The sequence below is a fragment of the Colias eurytheme genome, chromosome 12 (genome assembly GCF_061535395.1).
Source record: "Colias eurytheme isolate Ceu_HAF_F1 chromosome 12, ilColEury1 Martin Lab GWU primary, whole genome shotgun sequence".
Classification (NCBI taxonomy): domain Eukaryota; kingdom Metazoa; phylum Arthropoda; class Insecta; order Lepidoptera; family Pieridae; genus Colias; species Colias eurytheme.
Genome location: NC_142991.1, coordinates 5382576 through 5405797, shown reverse-complemented (window position 1 = coordinate 5405797; position 23222 = coordinate 5382576). Strand labels below are relative to the sequence as shown.

At 31.6% G+C, this 23222-nt stretch overlaps 2 protein-coding genes across 4 annotated transcripts in view; one reads left to right on the top strand and one right to left on the bottom strand.

Moving 5' to 3' along the window:
• Nucleotides 1–1948: 1948 nt before the first annotated feature.
• Msr-110 (DUF3736 domain-containing protein Msr-110) overlaps nt 1949–23222 on the bottom strand; it is a 41790-nt gene continuing 20516 nt past the window's right edge. The window contains exons 6-12 of one of the 3 annotated variants that reach the window (XM_090108250.1): nt 22968–23145; nt 8969–9124; nt 8473–8622; nt 6349–6414; nt 5067–5216; nt 3253–3427; nt 1949–2468 (exon numbers count right to left, since the gene is read on the bottom strand). In XM_090108250.1, the coding sequence (XP_089964376.1) occupies nt 2383–2468; nt 3253–3427; nt 5067–5216; nt 6349–6414; nt 8473–8622; nt 8969–9124; nt 22968–23145 (961 nt within the window). In that variant the 3' untranslated portion in view covers nt 1949–2382. The remainder of the gene's footprint in view (nt 2469–3252; nt 3428–5066; nt 5217–6348; nt 6415–8472; nt 8623–8968; nt 9125–22967; nt 23146–23222) is intronic. The other 2 variants (XM_090108252.1, XM_090108251.1) reach the window with 2 other exon arrangements.
• Nucleotides 12898–13604, top strand: LOC149904013 (uncharacterized). Its single transcript, XM_090108253.1, has one exon. The coding sequence runs from the start codon at nt 12935–12937 to the stop codon at nt 13322–13324; it is 390 nt and encodes a 129-aa protein (XP_089964379.1). The 5' UTR covers nt 12898–12934; the 3' UTR covers nt 13325–13604.

Here is a 23222-nt window from a genome sequence, read left to right as displayed (position 1 = left end):
CTCGTGATCGAATCTTTTGTATTCTTTAAAAAATCTTATTTATAAAGCATTTGAATGGTATAGAACTAAATATCAAACCCATACAATATGTTGCATTACACTTTTCTAAACTTTAGTTTAGGTACTTATTCATGCATTTGATTTCATATGAGATTTTCGGTAAGTACCTACTTAATTCCATTGTTAATTTTTTAATATCAAATGGATGATCATGAATGGTAGATATGTAAAGAAGAAACTCTTTTGTGTTGAAATAAATTTGAATCCCAGGGCTTTTCACTTTGCGATAATTCGGACAAAGAATACTCCCAATGGAAATTCTCTCAAACAAACATTATGCGAAATCAAATGCAAGATCCCCGTTTCTATGGCTACACATTTGAATGTGCGAACCTCAGTGCGATATGTGTAAAAATAAACAGCTAGCGTAAACATAAGTGTGTCTGTGTGTCCAACCAAACCAATCAGTCGTTGCAATAGAAGCTTTCTTCTAAACTTTTTTTTTTATAAAGTGGGAAAATCTTGCATAGATACCCACCCCCCCGGCCACTTTTATTGCTAATATTACAAAGATGAAGAGTTCGTTTGTTTGAACGCGCTAATCTCAGGAACTACTGATCCGATTTGAAAAATTCTTTCGGCGTTAGATAGCATATTTTTTGAGGAAGGCTATAAAGGCTATATTATATCATTACGCCAAGGAGTGGCCATAAGACCGAAAGGAGTGGAGCCACACGGGTGAAACCGCGAACCGCAGCTAGTATGTGATATGAACTGACGGCATTCTATCACTACAGGTCAACTGTCGTGTTGTTACATAAAGTAATTACCTGTCACAGACGAGTCACCTGGACCGTGACAAACTGAGCTTGACCCATATTTTAAATTTATTGATCGTGCGGCCAACGAACAATATGCATTCGCTAAATTAACGTTTACCTTCTGTTATATTGATAGAATTATTATAAGATTAATGCAGTCCTCTAAATATTGAAAGAACCAAAATAAACCCTTAAAACAGATTACATGATAAGGAAGGAATGAATACACCGATCACAAATATATGTAGAAAGATTATTTTTGGACTTGGGTTCTTTGATCCGAGTTTAATAAAAGAAGATCCTATGAAATACATAACATATAGATTATAGGTACCTAAGTTTTATAATTTACAGTATCTACTCGATTTTATCGACATAGATCATCAGATTTTAAATAAATCAAACTAAAAATTTGTTATATATTATTTAAAAATACTAAATATAACTTATTAGATAAAGTATCTAATAAGCTAACTAAACTTTACGTTAATAATATAGAGTTTTAATTATACATTGTTTTTATTTTTGTAAAAAAATTTTCCTTCCCTGAAAATTCATAAAATTAGATGCATAAATAACCCTTAAACTTTCCTTAAATATATTAACTTGGTAATACAAATGTCCGAAATTTTAATTATCTTTGAGGAACTAAAAGCAACTTTGTACGTAAAATTTGTTTAAGCAGTATCAGTTACACAAGTATAATGGCTTATTTTCTAAATGACAGGTTAACTTGTAAAAAAGTTAGTCAGATCCATTAGGTAGTGCTTTTAGGAATAATTTATATGCTATAATTTTGTACTAAGTAGTATCAGATAAGATTAGAAAAAGCCATTAGTTTGACCATAATAACATTTTATTATGTTTGTTTATGAACTGATATCTTTTCATTTGTTGGCTTGATTGAATGTTGTAATTATCATAACGGTATATTAATTCTAGGAATATACCAGCTATAACAATTCTACTTATAAGTTGTTCAGTGAACTGAACTGTAAAACTGTGAAAACTGTTCACTGAACTTTTGTACTTAGTTTTAGTTCGTTATTATAAAAGTAGTAGTAAAGTATAACCTAACAAATACACGCTTAAGAAATAAGATAAAAGGGTGAGAAATAAAACACAGATTCGGATAAAAAAGGTTTATGGAAAATGATTAAAACACAGCACAGTGTTAAAACTAATAAAAATTTAATTTAGGATCACAAAAGTAGGTAATTAATTGTAACATGGTTACGACAACGAAATACCTATACCGGCGAATTGAAAATATTTTACAATTTAAACGCCCAGTTATTACAATAACAAGTAATTCTATATTTATATTTAAAAACGATTTATAGTTATCACTACATCTATAAATATTCGATTCTAAAATACTGAATGAGAATGGTCGATAGAGATAATTAACAGCCAATTCTTAAAAATTAAACACCACCGGTCGTTTGTGTGTCATCTTTATTTACAAACTGTTACCGAAACCATTTAAAACTATAACAAAATTGTAATTTAGCGATGATGGACGGAATGTCTGACGACGGTCGCGGTGCATGCGCGTGGGTTAAGCGCAGCTGCAGGCGCATCGCTTCACGCGCTTCTCTTGGTTCAAGAGCGCGTCCACGCTGCGAACCGAACGCGGTTGCATGTCTGAAACAAGTTTATTTCATTATTTCTGTATTCATTTATTTTCAAATTCAAATCATATTTTGGATACCAATACATTTTTACATACATTTTGGCAACCACACATAATATTGCAATACAATAGGTCATATATTTAGAACATAGTAGTATGTACATTCAAAATTGTGTCGTTGCTATCCAAAGTCCTTATAAATTCCTTAATTTTACAACATCATTAGTTATGTTAAAAATATAATAAACTTTGGAAGATTATCAGTGTTATGATTATCAACGATATATCCTGAAACATTTATTGCTACTTTATCACATAATTTAATTAATTATTTATTAATCTGATTAGTTATTATCGTACACAATTGCAATAAGAATCGCTGTACTTTTTTTTCTAGTCCGTATTGCACTTTGTTGTTTTTCATTTGAAATTGGTATTTTTCCTTTGTTATTAAAATGAATTGCTATGGTAAGTCAAAAGATTCTCAGACTAATTCCATACCAGAGACAAACTAACCATAATCATAAACATACTTGCATAAAACGAAAATTTTAAATTAGAGAGTGCGTAGAGCACGCTGGACCCATGCATATTGGTGTAGTATTAAAGACTTCTTTAATTTTAAGCGTTTCAAAATCACAACTTAACCCAAAAACCAAGAAAGAAACTTATCAGTTGTGCCTGAGGTTTGGACTAATGTCTAAACTGTATACAAATCATTTTATAAAACAATAATTCCAGTTTAACTGTCCAAATTACTATACATATAGTCTAATAATTAAAAAGGTAACTCACAATGTGGCCTGCCGTCCATGTCCTGCGGCAGCAAAAGCGTACGCGGGGCACGCGGCGCCTGTGCGTGCGCGTCCTGCGCGTACGAGTCCTCGTGTTCCTCACCGCGCTGCTCCTCCGCCTCCGCCTCCGCGGCCGCCGCCAAAGTGTTCATTATAGTCTTCACCTGGAATAGACGCTGTTTTACCATGTTTACTGTTATGACTTAATAGTTAATGTAACACGTGTTTTATTGTGAGAGCATCTTTTTTGTGGCAGAAACTTTTAAACAATAATAAAAAAAACGAAGAGCTTTAATGACTTAACAACTAAACCCAAACTTTAAATTAATTAAAAGTAGTTTATAAGGTAATATGTTCACATAAAAGTGAAATATTACATCTGTAAAAAAATTACTGACATAGTTTACGTTAACAACAAAACTTTGTAACAATAGAGGAAACGAAAGTACGTAGCAATAACTCTTAAACTTTTATATATAGTGCTTCCTAAAGCTCCCAGATAAAACGTGGTGCATGTTATTGAGCGGTGTTTATCACAGAAAGTAACACGGTGCTCTACCTAAATGTGCCTACCGTTGGCCTACCTTACCTACCGTTTATATAGATAAGGATAAAACGCTTCCTCAAAATGGTTTAATAGAATCTGTATTATTTATTATATAATTTTAGTTTATTGAGGAAAACCCGGGCCTGTTCCGTTACTAAGCATCTAAACGTTCACTAAAATCATTCGACGCGGTGGGTGGTTTAATCCGTACATCTTTATCCATTTTACCGAACGATATAAATAAATAAATTATAACATCTTCCCTCACGACCCCACTTATGAGGGATTTCTTTAACCGCATACGTGGATTTATTTTATAGAGGTCGATGTACACGATATTCGGATTTTTCGATGTAGAAACCACGGAACCCTGTGAGCGGAATAAATTCTACGATGTTATTATCATCTATCGATCATCAAAGATATCAAAATTTTCCAATGCATTACATTTGCAGGTAAGTGATCTTAATATAATAATAACAAAGGGCATTGCTATCTATTAAAAAGTGCAAAAAAGTAATTAACATTAATCTAATTACTAATAATAACTTATCAGCGAATGTGTTAAATTATCTAAAAAGCAATTCAATTAATGTGTGGTAGATTTGTTTAATAAGATAAAGGATTTGTAAATGACATCCTGCCAACTCTCATCAATGATGAGAAATTTCTACGGAATTTCTGGGTGAAACTCATGGCTCATTCTTTATAATGAGGCGGTAATAAAAGTAAATTACTTTTTAAATGAGAAAAAAATTAAAGCCGGTTTATTTCTATCATATAAACGCTGGGACTGTATCATGTGTTTGTATGAAATCTAAGTTGATGAATATATCATGTGTTATATTGTTAAACGTTTAATATATCATCTTGTTTACATTAATATTTATAACATAACGCTATAACCAATCAAACAAGTTTTATTTTTATCCTTATCTAATTTAATTTCTTTTAATTAACTAATAATACTAACAGTATTATTGTTTAATTATAAGTATTATAATTTAATAACAATAATAATACTAATCTTTATTGCTTAAATTGTACAGTTTTCGACATGCTAATTCAATAAAGAAATGTCCAAATACTTTTTCCGATTTTAAAAATATGATTGCATTCAATAGCGTGTGAACTAGCTTGCTAATGTATACTCTAATAATGTATGAACATTTACTTTGCTATCTAGACGAAATCTAAAATGTGTTATATGCGTGTATCGTGTAACAGTGTCGGCGTGCGACTGAAATGTAAATGCGTTTTCAGTTCACCTCCTGCATGTCGTTGTCGATCTGCTGTTCGCGGCGCTGATTGGCGATGGCGTCCTGCGCGGTGCGGTGGATCATTCTGAGGTCGTCCTGAGTGAGGTCGTACGGCAGATTCATTTGTACTGGGCTGCCTTCCATTTGCATTTTCTGTACCTGTATTATTTTGTATATATTAGCGCTCAGGGTTAAGGTCGAGGTTGCAGAATTGTATATGCTATTATTTATTACTGGATTTATAAAACTAGAACGTAATAAGTATTTTTACTAGTCGGGTTTTAAATGTAGGATAGACTTATATATTTTATTGCAATAAACTATTTTGAATAGGTAGATAAGTAGAGATGTAATATGCATTTTGTTGTGCATAATATCAAATAAACGACCCATTTCCCTCTCTTCATTTTCTTTTCCTTTTTATTATAGTCCGGGATACATCGCCCATTTTTGCAAGTGATTACTATCAAGCAAATTTTTCGTGAGTAGCTTTATTTTGATGAGATGCCCAATAATTTCATGTACGAAACTCTCGATTGTGGTAGCTACCAGAGAAAACAAGGATAAAATATTTTGATTTGATGGTTCTCAAATATTAATTACTAACTGAATGTTTTTTTTTGTTCAATCTCAAGATAATTATCTAAATTACTCGAAAAAATATTTGTCCTACAAAATCTATGGTTTGATCAAAGAGTCCCCCTTTCCAATGTGTATCGATAACGAAGTCATCATAAATGATTACTAACCAGCTGATTTTTTTATTTTCACTTATTTAATACTTATATAATTCAACAGACATATTGTCCTACAAATCGCGTAATAAATATTTGAGAACCGTCAAATCAAAAATTTTTATCCTTGTTACCTCTGTAAGCTACCACAATCGAGAGTTTCGTACATGAAATTATTGGGCATCTCATCAAAATAAAGCTACTCACGAAAAATTAGCTTGATAGTAATCACTTGCAAAAATGGGCGATGTATCCCGGACTATTATCTGTATCACATGCGAAGAATTTAACAAGAATGTAATAATGTATTTCAGAAGAAATGCGAGCGCAATTTCCTAGAAAACTTGCTCATTAGGTGCAACGTGACATGTTTATATCTTACAAGTTGCTGAAGTTTTGACTCTATTTTATATATTTTATATATTAAAATAATGGTGTAGGAAATAAGTGGTGTAGGTAAGTTTCATTCTAAGTATAATAATAATATATGTACATTAAAAACCAAAACAATAAAAAGAAGAAAACCCGAATTGAAGATTGTCGATTGATATAATTACCTCAGGTTGTTCTAATTCTTGTGTCGGGGCCGTTTGAGGTACGAACTGATGAAGGACAGCGGGCTGCTGTAAAATATTTATGAATAATGAATAATTAATACATATTAAAAAACCGCTTTGGATCATAAAATTTATTGCTCCAGTAATGTTGGAATTATAAAGATAATTAATGAACTGTACCGAGTGAAATTGCATCTGACATACGTATTCATATTTAACGGTTATATCGGTTTGTGGTTTCGTCTGTTTTTAATTAAACAGTGCAACAAGCACTGTTTAATTTTGAGTATTTAAAAAAATGGTAATGATTGATAATAATTTATAAGATGACACTGTTGCCAAAAAAAAGAAAGCTTTTTGGTTTATCTCTCAAAAATGATAATGAACACGATTGTCGCAGATATAGACTAGGATTTAGATTTAAGTCATCTACATAGTCCCTTTGCTTAGTTAATATTTGATTAATTACTATATTTATCGATGCCTCTAGTTATACATTTCCATAATGCTAAAATCGATCGGTTTTAAACCACGCAACAAGAAACGTCTCTACCAATTTACATATTGTTATGTAATAAGTTCACTCTAACAGTTAATGAATATAGTGCTTATAAAAATAGAAAAAGTAATAATAAAGCTCACTTGAAGTAAAGTTCACAGGGTCATCTAGCTATAAATAATGGATGTGTGTATTTAAAATTGTGTCAATTATCACCTTTCTACATCAAGTAAACGACTTGCGATAACCATCAGGCAATAGGTACATAGGTACATTGTATATCATGTGTACAAAGCATTCCTTTAAAACGCCAATATTCTTGAGCAAATATTGTACCCATATGCTAAAGAACAGGAAAGTTCCTTCACCTTCCGAGCAAAAAGTCATTAACATACATATTTACAAATATAATATGATACACGAGTTGGACTTATAAGCTTGCCTACGTTGTACATTGGTATACTATGTATTGATATGTTTGAATATATGTACTTATGTTATAGCTTGTGAGGCTTTAGTCGATGAATACTTACAACTTTTTTTGTGTAAAATAAAATGGCACCAACGCTAAGAAACATACTGATTCCTTAGAAAAGCCTTAAAATAAACGCTCACAAAATCTTTTGCGAAATCATCATCAAACATACGTAAGGAGCTTTGACCTTTTATAATGTCAATCAATGAGTATTTGACTTTATAAGCATTCATTCTTTATATTACTCTTTTAAAAATGTATTAAATTCCTTTTATATAAATCTATTTTCATTTATTGAACAAAATACAAAAAAATATAGGTGTGTGTGTTGGCACCATTAGTTAAAAGTAGTAATTATAGAGCTATACTGTGATGTGGATTATAGATAACTGATGCTTTTAGCGATTTTATCACCAATTATTCCAATTCAATACATAAATACACGCATTGATAATGCATGCAATAAAATTCTCAGAAGAACCATAAATAGATACCTATTTTCAGAGAATAAAATACAACAATGACAAAAATAGCAGATTTGTATTGAGATTTGTTGATACAGAGCTTTGTAAAATGCATAAATAGTCAAAATAAAATTTTCAATTATTATTTTGGCAGATAAAATTGACCAAGTAATGAGATATACGGCGGACTTATATTGAAATGAAAAACATATATTCGATGTATGGTTTAAATGTAGGATTTTGTGTAATATCTAGGTATAGGATCAACCTGTAATGCCTGGATTACACGAACATCTAATTAACGCCCGAAATTAATAATGTAGGTAGGTATCGTATCACCTATCTAGGATTCCATCAATCCTCGATTATTGTATGTCTTTCGATCGATCTTTTATCTGCATGCCAATACAAAAACAATCCTTCGATATGTTATTGACAAGCTTTTATCATAACATGGATTGGCTAAATCAATATTTGCTTGCGAATTTTGTATTGGAATTGATTAATTTTTATTAACAACGAAAAAGAAGAAGAATAGAAAGAAGAAAAAGTATAATAACAATTAGGTAGTATATACAAATGATTTCTCTTGCAAGGGTTTCACCGTTAATAATAGATACATCTATTTCCTAAGATACGGACATTCTCTAATCTCTATTTCTCTAAATTCGCTAATTTTAAATTACCTCATCTTGGTCCTGTTGTTGGTTCTGTTGTGGCTGTGGTGCGAAATGTCCCATGACTTGAGGAGTGGGGGCCATGTTGTGGGGCGCGGGGACGGCAATCACACGCATTCCGCGGGGTACCGGCATTTGTTCCTCGGGGTACATACGTTGCTGAGAAATAACAGTTAATTGTACACATTGACAAATATCTGTTTTGACTTCTGATACGTTGTTGTATAGTTAGTATTCGCTGCGATAATTAGGAATAGTTTTCAGGATGTAATAAGTTTTTGATTAAATAAAATAATATAATGAGCAGGTAAGTTTTTAAAATACTGATTTTAGCCTATAACGAGGAACAAATTAAAATAAAAAAATCAGATGGTTTGCTCGAGCAATCCTTAATCTCTAAAAATATAGAAATATTAGATATAAAAAACATTTATTTTCACAAACTTAACATGCTCTCTGTTGAATACACCGTAAGCTCTAAGTCAATAACAGTGTTCATAATAACCTCATGTTGTTCCTGGTTCTGTGGTGGTGGTGGGGGTGCGAAGGGTCCCATGTTCTCAGACGGGGGCATGTTCGCTGGAATGGCCATTACTCTCTGCACGTGAATGCGCATCTCCCTGGGTCCACCCATCTGTTCCTCTGAGGAATCCCATGGCATCTGTTGACAAGGAATGGATGGATTGATATAAATTGTTTATTCAATACTATTTCGATAATACAATATTTAGGGCCATAAGCTCTACAGTGGCTCTACATAAGTATAAATGAAAGGTCTAATGTATAGATGTATAAGAGCTTTTCGACACATGTTAATTAAACAATTGTTGTTTTAATATTTTAAAAGTTAAATTTTGTGCAATGAGTTATTATTAAAACAAACTATTATATAATACATACATCCGTCCTTAAGATTTATTCAAAGTTCGTTAATCGTTCCACTTTATTTAGCACAACAGTAGGTATTATGCTAATGAAAATATTATTTTTTGAATAACATTATCATTAGAAAGCATTTTCACTTTTTGCTATTCTGATACTCATAAAGATAAACGGTTACTTTTCTATGAAATAACAAAGATGATTATAATATGAAGGAACATTGTAGGTACCAAATGATCAAAATTTTAAATAAATTAACGTGTGTCAAAATATTTAGATAGCAATCCCACAAGTCGAAATTAATCCACGTATAGTTTTACAGCCATTATTTTTTATTATTTTTTAGAAGAGTTAGTTGATATATAAGTAGATAATATATATATAAGGTTTTGGATTAAGTATTCAATTTGCCTTTATCCGTTTAATCAAAAGCGGATTGTAACATCTCTACGAAATGGCAATATACGAACTGTTTGTTCGCCAAATATAACAAGGTTCACAATACATTATATTATTTGTCATGTATTTCCCTAACATCTTGAACAAATAACACAATCGGCTGTTTCGTGAAAGATACACGGAATTTTTTACAGTTGAATTGATTGCCATTTTATTAGAGTTATTCGAGATGAAATTATAGAGAACAAAGGATAATAAAAGTATACAGCGTGGTCGTATGAATAAAACATTCGCCTATTGTGCAAACGCAGTGCTCATGTTGACATCATACGATCGCACATCACTGGTCAACGCCAATACCGAATCAATGACCCGAGTGAGTAAAAACAAAGGCATCGCGGCGTGCTCTACGTGAGATGAAAATTACTGTTATTTTCGATAGCAATTTGCACAATATATTATTACTGATATCTAAACCGAGTTCTTTGAGCCAAGTAAAAAACGAACAATGTTATTTTTTTTAATAAACCATGATTTAAATATTAGCATCGATCAACTTTTTTTGTTATTGTTTACTTACGTGCGACGTCCTACAAAAATACGTTTTGTAGATGATTTATAATACATATTATTATTATGGTTAGTTAGAAAGTTGAAAATTATAATGTAAATATTTCTTTAATATTTAACAAAATATAATAATATTATTTACCATATTAACGACAAAAGTGTTAAAGATGCTTTTCCAAAGGTATCTTTAATAAATATTCTTGCTGGTAGGAACGTATTGATAAAACCTTAGTTATGAATTATGATAGGCTGATTAGATCGAGTTTATTAATATTCAAGCAACACTCCATTGATTGATGCGGAACGAAATAAAAACACGGAAGAGGTGGCTCTTTGTATTGTCCACGTAACATTATTAATTGTTATATTGTTGATACGTTCCTGCTTCTGCATGTTGCGTCTGCAATTTTATTAAAAACATGAATATATTTTAATTATTAATAACTCTTTTGTCGCGCTGTAAACAACCGGTGTAACATATATTCTTAATACTTACAATTAAAATTTCCAATTAAGAACTTACGCGTGCAATATTATTTATAATAATGGATGCATGATATCCTTTTTTATCTTGAAGTAAAAGATCAAAATTACAATTTTAAATAAGTATGACATTAAAGTATTAAATTAATCATAATTACCTAGTACTTATTAAATGATGAAATATAAATCTACAAAAACGTTTCTACTATACATTTTATTTAAGGTGATTTAAATTTTTATATAAAATATATTTTTACATATTAATGCTATGTAAGTATAACATTTTGTTGTTTAATTTATCACATTATTATTATGGTGGTAACAAACATAAACTTAAATTCAATGAAGATATTTTGAGAGTACAATTTAACTCTTTAACATAATATAACGGTACCAGCTATCGAAAAGCTACCAGCATATATCATGACCTTCGTAAGGCAGTTATATAAATTAGATGAGATGTATATATACCGTAATTAACATACCGTTTCCGATTACTTTTTTAACAAATTTCCGTAATTTTGTTGCATCCGTCGAAACCAATGCCACTATCGCTTTATAAACGCCGGCACATTAATACAAATAAACCTCAACCGGTTTTAGATAAAACAAAAATATTATTATGGTTGGATCTTGGAGTATATATCATCCTTGTATCGAAAGTATGAACAAGACACATCCGTTCAATATCACAGCTCATTTACATGTTTCTTTTCGATGTGGCTTTAGATAATAAATTCAACATTAATGGCCTATCTACTTTCGTCGATTTCTTCTTTCACTCTGCATGTTTACGTTTCAATATTTTAGTATTCATTATTAATATTGCTTTTCACTTTCTCGATTTTTTTACGTATCAAACTTAGTAAAATGTCGCTTTATAGGTTTATGTAATCACCGGCAAATTTTATTTTGGAAGGCCAAACAAAAAAAGATGTTTGCTTCCTGTATTCATGTTTTCTATGTACATTTTGAAGTCGACCTCGTATTTTCAGTTCCTCAACATGTGGATAGACTTCAGACGCTGATGATAATAAAGATTTACGCTACGAGAATATTAAATAGCTTAGTTTGTTACCAATGTAACAATGAACCAGAATTAAGAATCGAATTAAGTATGCGGAGTCAGCCAAAATACAGCGTTGATAATAATCAAATATACTCCACCTTACGTTAACACAATGGTTAATTATGTTTGTATGTATCCCGAATATCTGCGAACGTACATGTGAATTACATTTATAAGTGCTTTAAATCCTTGAATAAATCGTGTTCTAAGTTCTCAGCAATAAATGAGCAATTTAAAATGGTCATGCACAGAGCAAATTAAGCTCATACCATCAACTATATGATGAATGGTTGATCTTACCATTTTTAATATAATTGCATGAATCACTTTAAGGCATTAAAGCTTGAACTACGTCGTAGTATAAACTTATGTAAATTCTCCTTTGAAATAAATATAAATATGTAAATATAGGCCAGTTATAAGCCTGTAACAGAGCAAGAAATAAATTGCTAACCTTCTGTTCACATTGTTAAAATTAAGCACTTTCCATTGTCATCTCAAATATGAATATAAACCTCACCATTGTTTAGTGCCAAGTTCGGTAAAATTTATTTTTATTCTCTACAATTTTTAGACATTTACTCAAATGCTGTTTTCGGTTGAAAGTTGAAGAAATAAAAGAAATCGTAGGTTCCTTGAAGATTTACTTCGTTAAAACAATGAATGATCATAAAATAAATGCTCTATAATTTCCATTACTGGAAATATATATGTAGTATTAAATATATGTCATGATATTATAATCTACGCTGACCGCACACGTGTGATAATTGCCTTGTAAATGTTAGAGTAATGAAGAATAAGAAGTGGAACAAGGTTCGTGGGCATATATATACCTATAATTTTATTACAACTAAAAATACAACCAATGTCTGCGATGAAAGTATGGTGGCCCCAAATCCCGTCAGATATCGGCTTTTGAACAATAGCCTACCAAGTTCATGAGCGTCTGGATTATAATAAGCACAAAAAATATCTCTTCAAATTGGGACCGTATATTATTGATCGCTGGTTATATAAAAAGTGTGGATGGCGCGCGCGGCTCAAACACTCCACACACATCGAATCATGTACGCGTATCTCGCGCTGCTCGTTGCGCTTTCGGCGGCCGCGCTCGCAGCGAGCCCGCGGGACCGCCTCGGATACGAGAGAGAAATAGACGCTACGAGATACAAACAAGTGCCCAAATTTCACGATTTCATCCTCAACGAAGACTATATAAACAAACAGAGAACCAAATCGAAACTTATAACGAAACTTAGACCCGAAGACGCGCTAGCGGCTGACAATGTCATTTTAGAATCAAATGTAGTGAAAATCGTGCGACCACTTAGGAAATTGGAAAATGGAGAGCTAGTGAGGCAAAGGCGTGGATATAATTTAGAGAATGTGAACGTGCCTGCAAGGTACCCGTATCTGCCCGTGCCGCGTTATAATAGATTTCGTCGCTGGGGCTAGTGGCCGTAAGACAAGCGCCGCGCCACCAAATGTCAAGGCTGCAGTAAAGTTATTCAAACACAGGACCCGTTGCGCCGCCAGCGCATCTCCAATGTTTGCGTGTGCACACCCTTAAGACTAGTTCTGTTGTTTATATGTAAAGTGGCTGTGATCGAACACTTCAGGTTTTGTTTAATATTTGCTCTTTTATCAACAGAGCGACTATTTAGTGATATTATATGTTATATTTTAGTGTAGGTATAGGTGTTCAATATAAGAATTATACGTTAACATATTTAAAGTAATTGGTTTTATTTTAGCTTAAACGCAAAAAGTGTCGATTTTAATGTGACTAAAAGATGTACCAGTAGGCAGCTAAATAAAAATATAGTGAAAAACAATTTATATTCCTCAGTCAATAAATTAATAAATAGTTGTGGGTTACGAAATTACTGAGGCGATAATCAAGATAATAACAGATTCGAGCTTCAATTTGAGTAAAGGATATAATTATATTTTCATTATACCGAAGTAAGAAATATTTTACTTACTTAGTTGAATTTAAATAGACGGTGAAGGCCGTGCTACTTGCCCGTAATGACCGTAAGGATATTACAGAAAATGTACCTATCGTGTTGTAATAAGTAACGGTCATATAAATATGACTTTAATGCGAGGCCTGTTTGATGCATTCAACTGTATCGATGTCACAGAGTCTTTGGGACTCTATTGTTTAAAAACGGAAAAAACCGGCCGGTGTTACGGTCCAATAACATCTATGCTAATTATATAACACAAGCACTTGCATCATTAATAAATAGTATAATGAATCTTAGAATACATTATTGCTTCCAAGGTAAACGTGCTACAAATTGTACACTTTTGTACATGATAAAACAATAAATAAATACAAATATAAAATTCAACAATACATTTTAAATTAATATCATCTATCAAATATCTTTAGCCCAAGAACTATTAAACGAAATATGTATTGCCATTTAAAATTATGTAATAACCGTAACGAAGTAAGAAACTACTATTTAAACTGTACAAAATACAAATTCGTATCAAAATTAAGTACCTACTTCCTAATCCCGATATCAATAATTGTCAAGGTGATCAACTCATCCAAAGAGACGAAATTATTATTTCATTCGTCAATTCTATACTTATTATTTAGTTACGACCAAAACAGACGATGGCAAAAACAGAGTACGTGATTTAAAACTTTTTGTGAGCGTTGTTCTTCAGGACAAATAAAAACCTGACCTGAGAACACATTACAATCAAGGGCCATATTATAATGAGGTAAATAATAGAGAAGCAAGGCTACGGGTACCTATGGATAGAGCATCGAAAATAGATTGATATTGCCAGATTATCCGAATAACAATAACATTGTGTGAACAAGGTTTATTGCACGCCTCATAAGCGAAGCGTTGAGGTGGGTACTACTGTCACTTCGCGCAAAACATCTGATTTTTCAAACTTAAAATGTCTTTATGTATCATACATTGCACTTGTAAGATAATACATACACACACATATTAAGAAAAAACACTATTTTTAACGTTCATGATATTTTTGATGTCATTTTTGTTATTTAAACTAGTTAAAAAACAGTTTAAAAAAGTTCTGTCTTGGACGTCCGTGTGTCTGTATGTGCGGATCCTTTTTCTTGTTAACACGATAGCGACCGAAATACTTTACTAATCGAGTCTTTTTTTTTCTCTTACGCTTGAGTATGCTCAGGAATAGAACCCTTTCATTTTTCAGGGTCTGATTCGATGTGGTTTAATTGTTATTAAATAAACAAAAATAATAATTAATAAATATTTATTAAAAAAAAATTATGAGGCGTGCACTTTTGGATTTTCCAAATTATTTTTCTCTTACGCTTGAGTATGCTCAGGAATAGAACCCTTTCATTTTTCAGGGTCTGATTCGATGTGGTTTAATTGTTATTAAATAAACAAAAATAATAATTAATAAATATTTATTAAAAAAACATTATGAGGCGTGCACTTTTGGATTTTCCAAATTATATTGGTTTTCTAGTATCGTAAAAAAATTGTAATAGGTATTGGCTTTGTAAGCTAAAAAAACTTTCCTCGACAAATCTATAGGAATTCAAAACAATGCACAATGGATATCCATGAGATTTGAAAGGATAAAAAATTAATGAGCATGTCTTGTTATTTTAATTAAAAACCTACACATAAAAGTGCGACGCCATAATTTTTTTATTAACAAATCGCAAGTTAATTAAGTTTCGGAAAGTAAATGACCTTTTGAGAGTACATTAACACGTTAGGTGAAACGAAATAGACGATAAATTTACTCTAAACGAGTCCATCAAACTGATATGAATTTGAACATAATGGTAACATGTGGTGCATTTAAAATGTACCTATTAACATTATTGCATGATTCGTATCACATTCATGCATTGATATAGTAGCTGGCGGGCGTCCTAATAATATCAGGTATTTACTATTGATGTATTTATTATCTGTAACGAGTCGTTAATAAATTTATCAGTCGGCATTTAGCGTTTGGAAACACATCCAAGGGATGTTGGCGAAGCGTGACTAATGGATTGATGAAAATAGATTAATTAATTATTTGATCAACATCTTCGGAGTTCTTTTCACTAAAGTATAAGAAATTTAATAATGAATGATGATAAATATGTACAGAGAGTTCTTTCGTTTGACATCAAATACGACCTAAATAGGTGGTAGGTACTTTCACTACGTACAGCGTTTAACATTCTCCGTCGTTATATAGTTCTTATCAACATCACAAAGAGTATTTATACAAGCCTTAATGAGACAAATTTAATAAACGTGGATATAATTGAAGCATCTTGTTGGATCACGTCCGTCGAGCGCGTTATTAACCCAGTCTGTTGATTGTCAACTATCAGATAGTCACTTTGAAATTGTAATTAGATTAGTGTACACTGTACAATAATAGATTGGTTACGCATATAATACAATAATTAAATAGGTATTGCAATATGGCTCTGTAACGTGTTATTGATTCCCCTATGCATATGAAACTTGTAAACAATTTTTCAGAAAAAAAGCTCCTACCTGACTTCTCGTATTTCCATTAATAAATTGAAACATTCTTGCTATGACTATAAAATTCAACACAAAAATAATTAAATTCATATGAAGTAAGTCACATAAAACTGTATAATATGATCGAGGCTAGCTATTCTAGAAGATACACAAGATGCCACTGTGCTATCCGCAGCATCGAACGCAGTAAAAAGGACGTTTACCCACCGCCCTTCAACTTAAACGCAATTAGACTCTGAAGAGATGTCCAACTTATAAAGACTCGCTTAAAAATTCTTAAGATCAAATTCAGAGTTTACCATCTTGCTCGAATCTAAATTAAATATTTAATCCCTACCAAGTTCCAACACTAAATAAAGTTAATCTAAAGATAAAACAATGTTTATGCTTTCTAATATTTAAGGGACGTTTTTCATTGCGCTAACTTTCAGTTTTTAATTTTTGTTATTGTATGTAGAATATGCTATCTAGATTTTTTAGTAGATTTCTTGAATTTACAACACAACAAAGTTATAAATGTGACCCATGTTTATCTCTGTCAGAAAATATGTAAGAGCTAATGTATAATTCCAGGAAATCACGATCTTAAATCTCACTAATATAGTTTATTACTATGCCTAACATCATTCGACTGAAAGTGCTAATTATATATTACTAGCTATGCCGCGCGGTTTCACCCGCGTGGCTCCGCTCCTGTTCGTCTTAGCGTGATGATATATAGCCTTCCTCGATAAATGGACTATCTAACACCGAAAGAATTGCACGCCTCATAAGCGAAGCGTTGAGGTGGGTACTACTGTCACTTCGCGCAAAACATCTGATTTTTCAAACTTAAAATGTCTTTATGTATCATACATTGCACTTGTAAGATAATACATACACACACATATTAAGAAAAAACACTATTTTTAGTACATTCTATCTTGATGTATTTTTAACGTTCATGATATTTTTGATGTCATTTTTGTTATTTAAACTAGTTAAAAACAGTTTAAAAAAGTTCTATCTTGGACGTCCGTGTGTCTGTATGTGCGGATCCTTTTTCTTGTTAACACGATAGCGACCGAAATACTTTACTAATCGAGTCTTTTTTTTTCTCTTACGCTTGAGTATGCTCAGGAATAGAACCCTTTCATTTTTCAGGGTCTGATTCGATGTGGTTTAATTGTTATTAAATAAACAAAAATAATAATTAATAAATATTTATTAAAAAAAAATTATGAGGCGTGCACTTTTGGATTTTCCAAATTATTTTTCAAATCGGACCAATAATTCCCGAGATTAGCGCGTTCAAACAAACAAACTCTTCAGCTTTATAATATTAGTAAAGATTGAAGTGCGCGCGTATACCTAGATATATTTTTTGCCATGTTTTCAATAAAGTCTTAAATTAAATTACAGCTATTTTATTTAAATAAATAAAATAAATAAATTACAGCTATACGTATCATTTGGCAATACATGAAAAAATAAATAGATACTGAACATAATATAAAATGTATAGACATATGGAGAAGTAAAGTAGGTAAATATAAATATTATAAGGTTCTTTATGATATGATAATATCTGCAATTTATATTGAAAGTAGCACACTTCTTCAATGACTTGATCAGGTTTATACTTAGTGATTTAACACCAATATGTTTATACCGAGGAAATAGTGCCTGTATGATTAAACACAATATGAATATGCTAATTCTTCGACCGATTACATTTTATACTCAATAGCTTCGTATTTACAAATATTAATATATTTCTTATCAAAACAATCTTATTTCCGCGTTAACATAAAAAATTTATCGGTGTCATACTGAGAATTATTTAACTGTAGTTTTTTTCTGACTCAGACATCACTAAAAACCACTAAATTTCTTCAAAGATTATTAATTATTATTTATGAATTATGCTTTATAAACATTTCGTTGGCTTTCTATAGTACTAATATTGCAAAGCATTGAAATCGTTCATTAAGGGTGTCTTCCGTTATGCACTGCAACCACTGCACAGTGCTATCACTGTAGAAAAATTCGTTCCGTAATGGACTGCCAGTATACTGCCGCAGTACCCTAGGGAAATTTATGACGTCATTAATCGCCGCCATATTCTACTGTAAGCACTGGCGTTTTCGAGGTAAGGTACTCGCAGTACTTTGATCACGTGATCAGTCCACAGAGCAAGTAATATGATCAGTCAAAACCACTCGAGTGCCTAACGTCTTATAAACAAAGCTACAGTATAATCAGAAAATTTTAAAGTTCTGTAATTAGTTTGGATTAATAAATAAAACAATGGAAGAATTGCAAAAATTAACTTTATTAGACTGTGTTGAAAATGTTCAATACGAGCTGAAAGTTCTTTTTTATTCTTTTTTATGAAAAAGTACTTACTTTTATTATATTATAAATTCAATTTACAATTAATATTAATTAAAATATTTTTAATTGGACAGTACTCCAAAACAGTTTATTTTTATGTTCTAGAAAACTTTAATACACTCATTTGAATGCTGCGTCAAAAAATGCGGCTGACAGTATACTGGATTGCGTTCCGTTTTAAATCGTAACCAGTATAACTGGCTATAAAGGAACGGCTTCACAGTATACTGAATTGACGTCACACCTTACAGTGGTCGCAGTGCATAACGGAATACACCCTAAACCTTTAACGTGAGCGTATATACGTAGATAATATTACACCCCATTTAATACTATTTTGGGAATGTGGAAAGAAAAACAAAATAATGAGGACATTGAAATTTGATTTCTCTATAAAAACCAAATGGCAGCATTACAAATTTTCCTACGTGTTATTAAGGTTGTATGTATAAAGACAATTAACGTCGATCCAATCGTCGATCCCTGTAAAGTAACATTGTATATATAAAAAGTATGAGTACATAATTAATCTAATTAGTCAGCATCATATATAAAAGTAGATATGTATCACTTTACTAATCGTAAAGCCCACATAAACCAACACGCGAGACTCATTAACATTAATGATCGCGCGTTGGGTTTCACAGACTAAGAAAATTATCTGTCAATACTTCAAAGAGCGTGTACAGTTATGTACCTATTGAAGATGAGATAGCAGTGAGATAGCAATTGACTGTCCCACTAACACTTTCATTGTGTCATATGAGTACATTCACTTCGTACCGTTATTAAACCTCGATAGGTTAACTATACATACATGTTATCTTGCCGATGCCAATCACCGGTCCAGGATCATTGTCGACTTAATGCTAGGGTACATACTTCATATAGCAGAATAAGTGTGTGAAAGTTTACGACAGCAAATATGAATGTAAGTATGAATGCTAAGACAATGTATGTCATTTAGGTCATAAATTGTGAATTGCTGGATACAAAAAAAAATGATCTATTCCTTTGATTCAGCAATAAGTTTAATAAATGCAAACATTAATTATTATAAGTACAATTCATTACAAAAATTATTCTGAAATGGAAACAAAAGGTCAAATACCCAGAATAATACGAAAAGCGGGAGATAGGAAAAAGCATTTGTTTATTTCGGGTGACGTTCGTTGAAATTTTTCTATTGTTCTCCCTTGCCTGTGTGCGCTTTCAGATAACTTGTTAAAAGCACAGACTATAATATACCATATAAATTACCTTGTTTACATATTTTTCATTATTTGAATTTCCACTGAAATGTTTAAGGTATTTTGGGAGTAAATTTAATCAATAGATTGAGAAACATGAAAAAATGCGAACTTCAAAATGGCGTGAATTTGTAACCTATTTTAGGACCTTCACGTCGTTCGATTTGCTAGTAATGTCAATGTATTGGGTGTTGACGGGACAAGCAATAAAACAGGCAGAAATATCGGTGTGGAACGACCATCGACCAACCGCGCAATACGTGATCTTGTTACAGATACGAACCTCATTTACTGATATATCAGATAAATCTGTGAGACGACACCAAATTAAAATTAATCACTGATAAAGCAAAGCACCAAATGCCGGGAAATTAAAATGTTTATTTTACGATGGTAGTCACTAATTAGAACGAAACTCGGATTTTAAAGATGCATAAATTATTAATTATCTGTAAATTTATTCGACTATCATCACTACGAGTACCTACACAGTACAAATATCAAGACCATTAAGAAAACATTGATTTATAACAGGAAAATATATTAGCATATACAAATTAATTTTTAAGTCGTTATCGAATGTTTATACTTACACGTGTTATTTATATTTATAGTGTTTAGGTTTGTATTTTATAAACTTAGTAAATATTTTTTCAGAAATGTAGGTATGATTCTATTATTTTTTCCTATGCAACTACAATTACTCAAGTAAGCTTAAACTAAGCTTAATCTGCATCCAGAATAATATCCTCGTTAAAAATGTAATAAGTGCGATATATGTAGATGAATTAATTACAGTAACGTTCTTTGGAATGTGTTTTTAAAATATGAAACCGTCATAAAAGAAAACGCATAAACGTGCAATATACCGACTGTCGAGTCATCATAATTCATACCTAAAAGATTGAAAAGTATAAAGCTCACAATAACCAGTTAGATATTGCATAAGTTTGGGTGCATTTCGACTGCGAAAACCGGTACATAAGTACAACGACCCAACGTAGGTATCTGCTTTTTTTAAATGTTGATGTTTTAAGATGTTGCAGACCGAAAAATACGAGTACGTCATTTAATATATTATCTTACATTGAATTTAAGAAACTGATTTCTATATTATATCTAAATTCTTAAATTAATAATAGAAATCTAATAATTCTAATATGTCTCTACCCGGACTCTACCTACGTCCTACAGTAATTTAGATTGAAGATTGAAGCCATAACAAGCTTGAATCATAGTTAACGGTATTTTCTTGTGAATAATATGAACGCTAGAAATAAATTTGTTACAGCAATTTTACGATATTACTCTTTGAGCCATTGTCCTATTGTCCTTGTTTGCAGAAATTCTATTGTCTAGATTTAAAGTAACAAGATTTGTGCCAAGATCATTTATTAAATTAAAACAAATTAAAAGTGCCGATGTCTTTTCAATTTTTATATTATATTATTAAAGCTTTTCGTCTGCGGAATTACATACCTACTAATAAACCTTTTTCGGGAACGACGCTATCCATTAAATCAATGCATTAGTTTTTGGGCTTATCCCGAACGGAGACAGACACGGAAGATTTTTGTTTTATAATATGTTTTTTTTAAAACGTTTTAAATTAAATATTGTTAACATAATATGTTTCTATTTACGACATACCGGATATTATTTTTATTTTAAGGAATGTTTGTACCAGATCAAACTATGACACGAAACACTGGACAAAGAAAACCTTCATAAAATTATATAATTATTGCTTGTGTCATCCAAGCATCTTGTTTTACTACATTAATTCCCACACGTATGGCGTATGCAAAACAAGTATTTTGAGGACAAACGTTTTTTATATATAATAATGTATTATTAAGACGACATAGTGGCAATAGCAGCCAATTATAAAGACAAAATACGGAAAAAATGCCCGTGAATAACTAACTGAACAGAGTATAGACAAAATGTAAAGCACCGCCATGTAAAAGCTTCGTCCGTGATCAATCAGCGTACATGGCGTACACGAATCACGAGTAAAAAGAAAAACTAGATTTTCCCATGGCTCCATTCACGTCACAAAAGGCAGACGTCTGCAAGCCTCAATAAAATCAAACAATGGAAAAATTAAAAACTCGATAAGTACTGTGTTAGAATCCATAGACAAGCGCCTTAAAAAATTAGTCAAAATAATATTATACACAGTTTATGACTTTATGATAGTATGAACTATAATTTTAAAAAGCATAGGTACAAGCTGTAAACGTTATTTAATTTAAAGTTGATCTATATAAATTATAAATACATTATATGAGCAGTCTTAAAAAATATACCAATAATGTTTTTTAATAAGGTAGATACCATTAATTCGTTAATACACTTTTAGATTAAAAGACATTATTGAACTTCTAATAAATATTGCATTAACTGTTAATGGAATTTTAATTATACTGTCATTATATTATCAGTAGAATAGTTTTCATCCAGGATATTTAAAGCGCTCATAGAAAGTTAGAAACAATTTAAAATTTATCCACGTGCCTTCAGCGTCGTTAGCAATTACGGTAATGACTTCTCAGTAATCCGTGGTACTCGTAATGCAATGAACGTTTTACAATGCGCAAAATGCACGTTTTTGTTGATAATTGTATACCAAATACGTATCGAATTGTTAATTGGGTGACTTCTAGGTATCCTCTGAATCATAATAATTTAATTTTTTATTCATAAATCCTCTTAATATATCATAATTAAGTTGATTACGAGTGTTATACCCACTAGGTAGTATTAAACCTATGCAAAATCCTAAAATTATGTTATAAACGAAAATAAAAAAGCTTTTACATTAAGAAAAACGTTTTCGTATCAAAGAACTTCGACGTCATCGGGGAATTGAATCCTGCCCGGGGAAGAGATTTATAAACGTTGAATCTTAAAAAATCGTCTACATAAAATTGAAGTACTTACGGGCATCGGGAATGGGCCGGGTCGGTTTTGAGAGAGTGGCACGAATTGTCCTCTGGGTTCAGGGGCTGGTGCTGGCATTGGTTGCCTCTCTGGTTGAGGTCTGATGGGGAGACGGACTGGGCCCGACAGCGGGAAGGCGAACACTTGCGATTGAGGATCGGGGAACATGGGCATTGGTCTGAAACAAACACTTTTTATCAAAACATTGCTCGAATCAGATCAATAAACAAATTTATATATGTCTAGAAATTATTG

Excerpts from the sequence above, each read along its gene's own strand:
- LOC149904013 (XM_090108253.1), top strand. The coding sequence starts at position 12,935 with ATGTACGCGTATCTCGCGCTGCTCGTTGCGCTTTCGGCGGCCGCGCTC.